This window comes from Antechinus flavipes, chromosome 6, assembly GCF_016432865.1.
Source record: "Antechinus flavipes isolate AdamAnt ecotype Samford, QLD, Australia chromosome 6, AdamAnt_v2, whole genome shotgun sequence".
NCBI classification, from domain to species: domain Eukaryota; kingdom Metazoa; phylum Chordata; class Mammalia; order Dasyuromorphia; family Dasyuridae; genus Antechinus; species Antechinus flavipes.
In genome coordinates, this window is record NC_067403.1 from 155,402,777 (window position 1) to 155,415,530 (window position 12,754).

The 12,754-nt window shown below is 33.7% G+C and overlaps 1 protein-coding gene across 3 annotated transcripts in view; it reads left to right on the forward strand.

Moving 5' to 3' along the window:
- Nucleotides 1–12,754, forward strand: part of FAM13A (family with sequence similarity 13 member A) — a 103,130-nt gene that overhangs the window by 53,407 nt on the left and 36,969 nt on the right. For all 3 annotated transcript variants that reach the window (XM_051964906.1, XM_051964908.1, XM_051964909.1), the window contains exons 9-10: nt 10,569–10,782; nt 11,344–11,482. In XM_051964906.1, the coding sequence (XP_051820866.1) occupies nt 10,569–10,782; nt 11,344–11,482 (353 nt within the window). The remainder of the gene's footprint in view (nt 1–10,568; nt 10,783–11,343; nt 11,483–12,754) is intronic.

Here is a 12,754-nt window from a genome sequence, read left to right on the forward strand (position 1 = left end):
AAGCCAATAAGTTATGGTTATCACCTTATGCAAAGAATATAAGATGATTGCATCACAGGGGATCATAGGATCACTTATCTAGCTCCAGAGCTAGAAAGACCACAGATTCTATCTAGAATAATTTTGTCATTTTACAGATGAGGAAACTAAAGCTCAAAGTGGTTGACCTGCCCAAATTAACACGACATGGGTAGTAGTAAGACTCAAAGATTCTTGAACCCAGTTCCTCTGATTCCAGAACCATATTCATATTCTCATTCATTCTCTCTTCTCTCTCTCTCTCTCTCTTTCTCTCTCTCTCTCTCTCTCTCTCTCCATCCCAATTATTTATATAGTTTTGTTTTTATTGCATTTTAAAAATACTTTTTATATCACCTAAAGTTTTCCTTGTATTTATTTCTCCTCTTTCCTCCCCCTAAGAATCATTCTTATAGTAGTTTTTAATAAAGAAAAAAGGAAAAAATTCAGCAAAACCAATTAATACATCAAAAAAATCTGAGTGTATGTATTCCACACCTGTAGAAATATTCTCCTCCCAACTTTGCTAAGGAATTAGAGAAAGTATCTTCTTATACCTGTGCTTTCGGACAAATTTGTTCTTTGTAATTTTGCAATATTCTTTTAAAAAATTATTTAGTAGTTCTTCCCATTTTCATTATAATAAGTGAATTTTTTTCTTGACTATGATTAGTTTACATTGCATAAGTTGATTTAATCTTTCTTTCCCTGGTCTTCTGTATTCATTACATTCCCTGTCTTATAAAGTACAGTAATATTCCATTATATTCATGTGCCACAGTTTGTTTAACCATTCTTAAATCACTTGGCATCTAGTTTGTTTCTAAAAATGTTTTACTACAAAATGTTAGTACTCTAAATATTTATTATTATTGTCAAATAATAATAGCTATCATTTACATTTACAAGGTTCTTTACATATATTATTTCATTTCATCTTCACAACAACCTTTAGAGTTGAGGAAATTGAGGCTTAGGGAGGTCAAGTAATTTTCCAGGCTCATACAATTAGTTAGTACTAGAGGCTGGATTTGAACTCTGGATTTCCTCTTCCAGGTCCAGTACTGTACCAGCTAACTGCCTGTTTAGGTATATATGGAGCTTTTTTTTTTTTTTTTTTTTTTTTTTTTTTTTTTGGTCTATGACCTCCTTGGGATATATTTCTAGTTGTGTAATTTCTGAGTCAAAGGTTATGAACATATTAGCTGTTTTATTTGCATAAGTCCAAATTGCTTTACAGAATGATTACACACAGCTCTGTCAACAATGAACGTTTACCTGCCTTTTTACAATCCTTCCAACAATGGTTAGTCCCATTTTTTTTTATCATATTTGACATATTTTTCTAGGTATGAACTTAAATCTCAAGATTGTTTTGATTTGCATTTCCATTATTATTAGTGATTTAAAGCATTCTTCATATGGTTATTAATAGTTTAAAACTCTTCTTTTGAGAACTCTTAGTTTATATTCTTTGTTTACTGATCTATTGAGATCATTGTCTTTTGGTCTTTTATATTTCTTTAAGTTGTCTATATATCTTAGTTACTAAACTACCTGAGAAATTTAATATGAAGATTTTTTTCTCTTTCAACTTGTTCCTTCTTATATTGGATGCCTTTTTTTGTTGTTTGCGCAATTGCTTTTCAGTTGTAACTAATTATTCCTGTTTTAGTTTTTGATTTTTGTCCTCTATTTGGTTAAGAATTAATGTCATCAGCATCTATAAAAAAAAGATGATTTCTCTTCTAATTTTTTATCATCTTTACTAATCAGTCATATATGTGTTTTGAATTTGAGGCATATGACATAAGTCTAAGCCTAATATCTTCCAGACTACTTTTTAGTTTTCCTAGAAGTACCTGTTAAAATACTTGGAAAAGAATTCCTTATGTTTTTCAGATTTATTAAACATTGAATTATTGTGTTCTTGTTTCTGATTGTTAGCTTTCTTTTCTATTTTTTAAGCAATACCTAATAGTTTTGATGACAGCTATTTCATAAAAGTTTGAGTGCTATTCCCTCTTAATCCTTACCTTTCTTCATTATTTCCCATAAAATATTCTAGATCTTTTGTTTTTCCAGATGATTTTTTTTCAAGTCCTGTAAAATATCCCTTTGGTAGTTTGATAACACATTAAAACTGTAAATCAGCTCTGGTGGTATTTCCATCTTGATTATATTGGCCTGGCCCATCTATAAGTATTGAATATTCCTTCAAGTATTAGACTTGTTTTTAAAATTTCTTTTAGAAAAATTGTTATTCTAATCTAGTATTAAATCTGCTTTAGTAAATTGCTCATCTCCCCAAATACATGCATTTTGTAATTGTTGGAATTGGATTTGCTTTTTTTTATTATTGTCTCTTTGATTTTATTATTACTCTATAGAAATGCCGTACATTTCTATATATTTTATGTCTGGAATTGTTAAATGTCTCATTTAATATCTTTGCTGCTTTCCTAAGAAAATTTAAATAGAACATCATATCATCAACAATTTTTTGCCACATCACATAAGACTGTCTCCTGACTCCAGAAATTCTTGGTTGCTGTCCCCATGCCTGGAATTATTTTGACCTCTTCATCTCTATCTCCCAGCTACTCTAGTTTCCTTTAAGTCTCAACTAATATCCCTTCTACATGATCTCTCTTAATCGTCTTTCCTGATCTTCCTTAATCATCTCACTAACTTATTTAACAGGATGATATCAGAAGAGTTTGGGTCATAAAACTGACATGTGACCTTCCCTGAGCTCCTATCAAATGAATTAGTCATTTGAGGCTCATGATGGGTATAACTTAGCAAATTCAGTATCAAACCACTATGCTGAGTTCATAATGAGAGGAAAGGGACCATAAGGCTTTGATGGATATGGAGTGCTAGAAATGGCAATGAGGTTAGGGAATGAGATGCTTTGGACAGAGTTATTGAGAGGCAGAGCATACTTGGATGTGCTGGATTGGCTCTGTGTACACTGATATAAGCTACACTGACACGATATGCTCGAGAAATCAAGTGGATAAAGCCAGATTTTATTATCTCTAATTTATCCTATATATAGCTTATTTGTACTAGTTACTGGTTTATTTTCCCATTTACTGGTTGTCTTCCCCATTAAATTTTGAGCTCCTTTAAACCTGGGATTTTTTGTTTGTTGCTTTTCTTTGTATCTATAGCACTTAGCCTAGTTCCTAACAGATAACAGGGACTTAAAAATACTTATTCATTAACTAACTGACTGTAGGGCCTGCTTCAGTGGGATTAATGTAACAAATATTCTAAGTGAAAATTTATACACCAGTAAATATTATAATATTGTAAATGTTAACCTTTGGTTATTCCATTTATTCAAAACACAAATGATTTCAACTTCCTTTATTCTATTCTGACTTGGATATGAGTTATATATAAAGTCAGCTGTGTTCATGACTCCTGTCTATGGAATGGATTCATAAAATAGATGAGAATTCATCATAATTTGCACCAAGAAGGATATTTGTGAAAGTTTGTGCTCATGTCCTCAGTTAGAGAGCAACATTCTTTAACAGTTGACTGAAAGGGGAGCTCTCAGATCTAGACCTCCAATATGGATCCTATTGTGCCCTCATACTGCAAACAAAGGGATACCTAGATATATGAGGAAAGGACTGACCATAGGTGTTTATGAGAAATAATATTAACTCAGGCAAATGTTTTCCTTAACAATGTATATTTAAGAAAATCATAAACATAAGGCGGGAGCAGGGTAAGGTTTGCTATTTTTTCTCATTGAGCTTTATTTCTTTCAGTCCTGTTACAAGAATGAATGCCCTTAATATAACATATGGTCATGTGTTTTTACCAATTTGTCCATTTGGACAATGGTCCATGGTCCAATGCTTTTGGACAGAAAGCATATTTTATGATCTTACAGAAAGAAACTGCAGATATGGCTGACACCAGTTGCTTTGCTTGTGCCACAGCCTTGGGATTACTACCATTTCTCCCTTCTTTTTTTTAGAGTTCCCCCATCTCTCTGTAAGAACAGCTCTTTATACCATCTTATCTTGCTGATCTCTCTTCCCAAATTCCCAAAGAACTACAAATCCCAAGGGTTTTGTGACCAGCCAAGGGTCATAATAATACAAGTATCTAGGATTTGAACTACAATCCTTTGATTCCAAATCTAGAACTCTTGTAGTTGAATGGATAAATTGCAGCTTCCCCAGCTGCCCTCATCAGTTTTTCCTCTGTTCCTTTTGATCTTCTGTTGATATTATCGGGGAACGAATTTTAAGTGTGAAAAAACATTACTCAGGTGTACAAATTTTAAGTGTGGGGAAAAAACATTGCCTACACCTTAACTTTGATGTAGCCAGATGCCCAGCGAAAACAAATTCTTTTTTTTATGACAGCTTTTTTTTTTTTTCAAAATGCATGCAAAGGTAGTTTTCAACATTCACTCTTTCAAAACCCTGTGTTCCATATTTTTCTCCTTCCTTTCCCACTTCCCTCCTCTTCTAGAGAGCAAGTAATTCAGGTTAAACAGAAAATATAAATTCTTAATATAAGGTGTTTATGTCCTTAGAAATTGTGATCTAAATAGTAAAACAAATTTGAGCTCCTTATTTTTACTGAAATAAGACAAAAACTCATTTTGAAGCTAAAAATCTTTTTATTTTACTTTGAAATAACTTTTCTGGAATACCCTTGTGCTCATTATTACAAGCGTATCCAATATAAAACAGGATCTTGCCCTTATCAGAAATCTTAAAAGACTTAATGGTGAATGAATCCCCAAAAGCTCACAGAAGCAATGTAGCACTCAAGAACACTGAATTTGAAGTAGAAGGCTATAGTTTGATCCTAAATCTAGTTTACTACCTGTATAATTTTGGGTAAGTTTATGGGCTTCAATTTCTTCATTATGTAAACTAAGAGATAACCTCAAATCCCTTCTAGTTCTTTATTTTTTAATTTAATTTTTAAATTATGGGATAAGACAAGCAATTCCTTAAGATTGTATAATAAAAAAGATGGTTACACATGATATACAAATCTGCTGTATACAATTTGCTATTCTTTTTAAATATATGATTAAATTATCACATAAATTTTCTTTTTCCTTCCCTCTAGTTCTAAATCTTTATTCCTGCAATCAAAGTTGGATTCTGATTCTTCCATTTATTCTTTGTATAAGACTGGATGTCACAATCTCACTCAATTTGGCAGGCCAGTACCCAAATGATGGATAACTATTCTTCTTTTTGGATTTCTAAGGATAACCCTGAAGGGCTGGATTTCTAGTAATATGATTTATAAGCCTGAGCCAGTACAGTAAAATTAGTGGACCAGACTGAAATAGCTTTTAAAAGCATATTTATTATTGTGGCATAGTAAAAACAATTGTTAGAAAACATCTTCGCTATCCTCTCTCATAGTCAAGGATATAAACTTCCACAATTATGCCGAGATTCTTAGTAAAAGTGGCTTCAAATTTAGGGTACTGGGGTGGTGATGCCCTTGTATAGAATACATATGGCAAAGTAATAATTCATTAGTCCTGAAATTTTTTGATGATGTGAGATCATATTTCCTAAAGCTTCTATCTCTTCCAGGTGAATTAATTTTTTGGTATCTATCTCTGTCCGTATTTATTCTCCAATCTCTGGTGGATTCACTTTCTTACTGATGGAGTCTCTCCATTGACATGACACTTAATTCTCTCCTCCCTTTTAAGCTCTACCATGAATCTTTACCTCGGAAATTTAGAGTTTTCTAAAGCTATTTCACTACTAAAACATTTCCAGTTGTAGAGTATGTAAGGTATTCAGGAAGGACTAGCAACTGTGGTGTGAGGGCTTGCCCATTAGTGAGGGAGGAGGATGTCTATCCCAAGACTGAGAAGACTTCTCCTGGGGCATGGGCAGATGCTGAAGTAGCTCTTAGAGCTTGGTCAGACATTGAAGACAATAGGGTCATCCACTGCAAATTGGATCATGGCCAAACCTCTTGATTTTTGTCTTGCTACTGGTTTTGAATGACTCTGGGAGAGTGAGGTCCACAACTTTGTGCAACTCTGCCTCACTGAAATCCATTGCATCCTATGATGCCATTGGTCCTCTTTAAAAAGAATAAACAACAAACCTCTAGTTATATTAAGCCTCCAAGGAGTGTAGCCTGCCCATTATGTTACCTGATGAGCTATTTTTTTCTTGATCTAATCAAAGAAGTTTGCACCTTGTAAAGAGATCATTGTGAATAGCCTATCTTGTTTACACATTTAAAATTTCATCATGTCCTCATAATTGATTTATTGAAGTTGGGGTATGGAAAATTCTCTTTAAATAAGAACTAATATTTGGGTTTTTATTAAATTTATCTAACTTGAAAAGAGAAGGAATATACTTAACATTTTTGTGTTTGTGTCCTGATTTACAATTTTTCAGTGTTATCACGTGCTGCATAGCAGATGGACTTTTCATGCTTGGTCTACAAAGCTGATTAATGATAAAAACAGTTGTTCTTGTTTCTTATAACTGAGATACATAACAGTTTAGTAATGTTATTTTAAAAAAGATAGTTTCATTTATGATATCTTTCCGATATGATATGCCTTATGAACAAATGTATCCATGTGTCTGAATGGACTTCTGGTTTATCTTATCTCAAACCCATCTATAGCAACAGTAGGCAGCATAAAGACAAATTTTTATTTGTAGTAAATGGAATGAGTTTTTGTGAATAAATCTAATTAATGGTAAATAAATAGTCCCAAGTTAACCTTAACGATTTTTTTAGTTATACAAACAGCATATAAACTAGTCTGATCTTTTGCTCAAACTGTTTTCATGATAGCTTAAGATAATCACATATTTGACATGATAGAATCTGCTCTTTTCCCTCTAACTCCTCTCTTTATGTGTCTCTCTCTTTCTTTTGCTGGATTCACAGCAAACTAAAGGATTTAAGATCCTTAGGCTATGTAAGTGGAAATTTTAAACCAACTGGCATGTCTACATGCCAATACAAACACCCAGCTCTCCTCTGCCAGTGCCCTCTGTCCCTGATAAATTTCTTTCCTCCCTTCCCCTAGGTTGTTTTGTTCCAGCACTGCCCAGGAATTAAGTAATTGCCATATTACTATTTAATCTTTTCTTTCTCCTGATTAGACATTCTCTGTATTGCATTCTCAAAACAAAGTGCTTTATTATTGAATATAAGGATTTTTAGATACATCTATAGAATAACCTTGACCAATTTTGATAGTGCTTTTTTCCTTCTACCTTTCTTCTTCCTTCTTTTCTACTTTCTTCAAATGACCTAATATTTTATTGGGCACTTTTATGGCAAATCATTGTACTAGGCTCTTGGGGGCGGGGGGGGGGGGGGGGGGGGGGGGGGAGAGGGGAGAGGATGAATACAAATTCATCCATAATTTGCAAACTAGTGATTTAAAATTTTTGTGTCATCCTTGTTTTCAAGAAGGAAACTTAAAAAATACCTCATTCATCAAGAATGAAAAACCAGCTTGCCCAGTTTTGACCTGTTTACACTTTGGTCTGTAATACTTTTGAGCATTATATTACATTGTAGGCCAAAGTCTACAACAGAACTAAGTCTTATATACACCATGCTTTATTAGTCACAGGTTTCTATTATAGAAAACAAACTATATCCAATAATACTATATTCTATGTTAGTCTTCTCTTATGAAACAGACAGGAGTCTATACTTATCAAACCACTTATTTTTTCCAAACAAGTTATAATAACATATTCTCATTAGGTAAAGCTTTTGTGAAGAACCTGCTAGCGTCAAAGTAGCCCAAAATGCAAGTGTTTCTGTGAATTAAAAAACAATTTGAAATTTAAGGTCAAAAAATAAATAGTCTTTGTGGTCACATTCACAAATGCACATAGAACATTACAGATTTATGAAGTAATTATTGTCTCAGATATTTTAATAGGTTATCAGTCATTAAAACTAGGACATCATATGGTTTCTTTGAAAAGATGGTCCTTGATCACTTTTATAGTATGTAGATATGTACATATAAAATTAAAATATGGGTCAAAGAAAAGAATCTATGTTAAGGAAGTTTGAAATTCTTAAGATAAATTATACAAAATTGTCCTTTGTCATAATGAGGCTCTTTGAGATCTTTTTTATTTAACTGGAGGGAGTGATAGATCTAGGGAGGTCTTATTCAATTTCAGGAGTTCTTCAATCAACTTGATAAAATTATAGGGCATGGGCTTTTCTTTGGAAGCATCTGAAGAGAAGGTAGCTTACTTCAAAGACACAAAACACCTAATTGGCTCCCAGAGATTATGACTGTCTCCAAAACGATTGGATATCTAGGATTGAGAAAGATGAATCCTTGTCAAAAGAGTTGCCCCATTCTGGGATCTACAAAGGCAAACTTTAAGACTAGCTTTGTCTCTTTTGGACTTCCTTTTTTCCTTCCCCTGTTCATTAAGTATTGGTTAAAGTTTTCTAAATCCTGGGGGTTAGAAAGACTGTACTCTTACATAATCCTTACCCAATAAGAACTAGAAATGTCTCTTTTTAAACAGAGACACATGGGATTTGCATGGCCATCAATATGTACTTTAAGAGGGCAAATAACTAATGAAATGAACATATGGTAGAGTGGCTCTGGATTCAGGGGACTGGGGCACAAATTCTGCCTCTAATATTTGCTACCTGTTTTACTTTGAGCAAGCAGTTTCCTCATCTTTAAAACAAAGTCCCTTCTTTCTATGGTCTTGTGATCCAATGACCCATCTTGGATGCAGCCCTAATTAGTAGAAACTAGTCAGGAGGCCAGAGTCCTCTCAGCAATTTTGCAATAGACATACTTACAAACTGAAATTACTTCTCAAATGTCCTTAAATAAAAGATCATACCCTATAATTTCACCAAAACAATAAGACTTTTTTAATGAGCATCTCCGAACTCCTTACAACTAATTTCTGTTTTGTCCTTAGCCTAATTGTAACTTCCTTAAAAGTTACAAATTAAAATTCGAACAGTAATCCTGGTAGGACTAAGCAAAAACAGACAAAATCAATAAATTAAGAACCTAGAGCCAGAGAACCATCGGGGTTCTTCAAAGAAAATTGACTTTCACAAGATTAAGATCATTACACTTGTGTTTTGTATGACCCTTAGGACCATATCTTTTTCCTACATTTTTTCTTCCTTTTTGATACATATTCTGTTATCCCAGCAAGTAGAAATATATTTGATTACCTTTTAATGAAGACTGTTTTTATTAAGACTTTTTTTTATTAAGATTTACCTGGAGTCATGATATCTATCATTTATTATTATAATTTATTTTTGTAACATTTTGATATTATTCATTAACCTCTTTGAATCATTGCTTTATAGTAAAACCATCTCTTGTAAGAAACCAGAGAAACCTTGTAAGAAATCTGAAATGAGACATGTAGTGATTTTGCCTCTATGAATTCTCAAGCTATGTATGCCCCTATTTAGAGAACAGAACTTTTTAATCATGAGTTTAGCTTCTAGCCCCTCTACTAGGAAAGATCCCTCTCTCCTGCACTGCTCTAATTACTCTCCCACACACTCTTAAGCCATAAACAAACAATATCCGACAACTTAAAGTCAAGATCAGTCACAGATGTTTATAAAATATTAAAAGTCTGGTAAATGTTGTCTTCCAACAATATTGTAAAAACACACACTATAAAGTAAAAGTAAGGTGGAACAGAATAGAGATTACCCTTTCCTCTTGTCTTGTTTTCCCTCAATATTCCTCCACAGTTATGTTCCTCTCTGCTTGGTCATGCAGAGTTTAACTCTAGGAGTTTGGGGTGGGGAGGGAAGTGTAGCTGTCTTGATTACTGGCTTCCACAGTTGCATTGCTGCTCACATCTTGTGCTCACTTTTGCCATTTTTTCCTTGTGTCCCTCATGAACTATAGTTGTCCTCTATTCAAAAGGACTAATCTTGTCTTTTAAAAGAGTTCTGCTCTCTAAATGAAAACGGCATGAGTTAATTCAAAGGGACAATATCATTGCAAAACCAGACTCTATTGTATGAATTTGCTTTGTTTTTTTATACTTGTAAAGTGTTAGTCATTGTCTATATTACTTTTTGATTCTGCTTACTTTATTCTGAATCAGTTCATATGTCATCACAAGCTTCTTTGAATTGTTCATATTAATTACTCATCATAGTATAAAATTGTCCCATTACATTCATATAAATACAATTTGTTTAATCATTCCCTCATCTACTTTGTTTCTAATTCTTTGCTACGATAAAGTGTTTCTATGAGAATTTTGGATTTGAGATAATGTGGGATAAATTAGTTTGGTTTGTGAAATACATTTTTAAAATCTTTTTCTGAAGACAAGGAAAGGTGAGTGAAATCTTAATAGTAAATCAGGTTAGTATTTACTGTATACCATCTCCTAAATTGAATAAGTTATTTGAGTAGGCACTTGTTTTAGGCAGACAAGGTAGATGTAACTTGGAAAATGAAATACTCTTAAAATAAAATGTAACTCGGTACCCCTGTTTATTTTCAGAGCCCATTCCTACTTTGTCCTCATGGCAGTGTGACAGCATTGATTCAGATGAAGCCCGCCTTTCCCCACAGGCTGGGCGCCTGATTCGCCAGCTTCTAGATGAAGACAGTGATCCTATGCTGTCTCCTCGATTCTATGCTTATGGACAGAGCCAGCAGTACCTGGATGACACGGAAGTGCCTCCTTCCCCCCCCAATTCACATCCTTTCATGAGGTATACTTTGGTTTACTGATGATCACATGTATCATCCCAGTATAGGATGGGGATGCAGATTTTTTCAAATGTAACTTGTCAGTATCAAACATGAAAATCTTCATTTCCTTATATAGAAAAATTGTTCTTCTATTGTTTCCCTTTCCCTAAATGAATCCCATTACAAGGTCTCTCTCTCTCACACACCATGAGATTGACCTCCTTTCCCCCATGAGAACATAGGTTTTATTAGAGTCATAATTCTTTAGAACCAGTTTGGAATGTGGCCAACAGTAATCATCATAGCTTGATTTAAAAAACTCTATTCCCAAAAAGGGCATCCAAGCCAAAATGAGAAATAACCATCATGTCCTCTCTGAGACAGGGAAAAAAGTCATGAAAATGGCAATCATCTCCATTTAATAGTAGGAAATATGGTACCTAAGGCCGCACAGTTAATAATTAATTTCATTTCTTTCAAGGGAACAGAGAAAAGTAGAACTTTGAAATGAGTGGCACATGGCATGTACTATCCCTAAATTACGATACCCCAAATGTTACCCTTTTTCATGTTCCTAATAGGAGAAGGAGCTCTTCTTTGGGATCTTATGATGATGACCAAGAAGACTTAACACCTGCACAGCTAACTCGGCGGATTCAAAGCCTTAAGAAGAAAATCAGACGGTTTGAAGACAGATTTGAAGAAGAAAGAAAATACAAAGTAAGATTCTGCATTCTCTCTTTTCTCTACCTCCAATTCATTGTTGACATCAGTAAGATATAGCAATAACAAAAATGGTAAGATAGAATATCAGAATATTAATGGAAATTTGTAGTGAATTCTATAATAGAAAATCGATTTTTAAAATGTATAGTATGTAGCTGTTCTTTCAACTGCCACTTAGACTGGGTTGCTTTGGCCCCTAAAAGGTAGTTGCTACTTTTCCCTTTAGAGTTCTAGAGGTGGTCTTGAAGGATTGAGGATCAGTTTTCATCAGCCATAGTTTATGAGTCTTCCCTAATATACTTCCCTTCCATAACTCATCAGTTAGTCAGACTAAGTAATTTTTAGAAAGCAGTATCTATTAAGGCAGTATTGTAAGAATAAGTCATGTAAAACGTCCACCCAAATGTCTGTGCCACATTCATCCATTAATAAATTCAGAAACAAGGGAAAATGGATTAAAACTTAGACATGGCGCAATATGTTCTTCTTGGGAATAATGCAGATTTTCTTCTTTATTCCTTAATATGCCTTTACTGATCATATCCAATCTGTAATGAGGTGCTAAAAAACATTGTCCCTTGCCATTTCTGTCTCACAGTAACCAATGAAAGTCCAAATTCTTTGATCATCCAGAGTTCACCAAGGCTTTTTCCACCTAAAATGATGTAGAGGCCAAGATATTCTTTGCCACTAAGAAATTCCTTCTTTAATAATGAGGTTTTGTGGGACAACTAATTGGTATAGTAGATATTGCACCAGTCCTGAAGTCAGGTCTGAGTTCTTGAGTTCAAATCTAGCTTCAGACACCTAACACTTTCTAGCTATGTGACCTTGGGCAAGTCATTTAACCCCAGTTGCCTCAGGGGAAAAAATAAATAAGTAAAAATAAATAATAAAGTTTTACTAGAGATTTCCATCACTAAGCTCCTAGACACTCACATCTCTAAATTCAAAATAGATTCTTGGTTTTATATAAGCTCCATAGGGTATAGGCAAGTCCTCTTACCCCATCCTAAACAAATCGTAGTAGACTTCTGACTTACCCATTTGAAATGCCTTGATTAATCAGAAATTTGAACTAAGTTCAATTCGTTTGATGTATGCTGTCATCTGACAAGGGTATCAAAGTGTTTTTTCTTGTAGGTTACTTTAAGTGGGGTGGGATGATTTGCTTGATTGAATTAATCAACCCTCATATTATTATTATTTTTTTTTAGTTGCCTAGGTCCAAGATTTCCCTTTGTACTTCCTTTTTTCTTTTTTTTT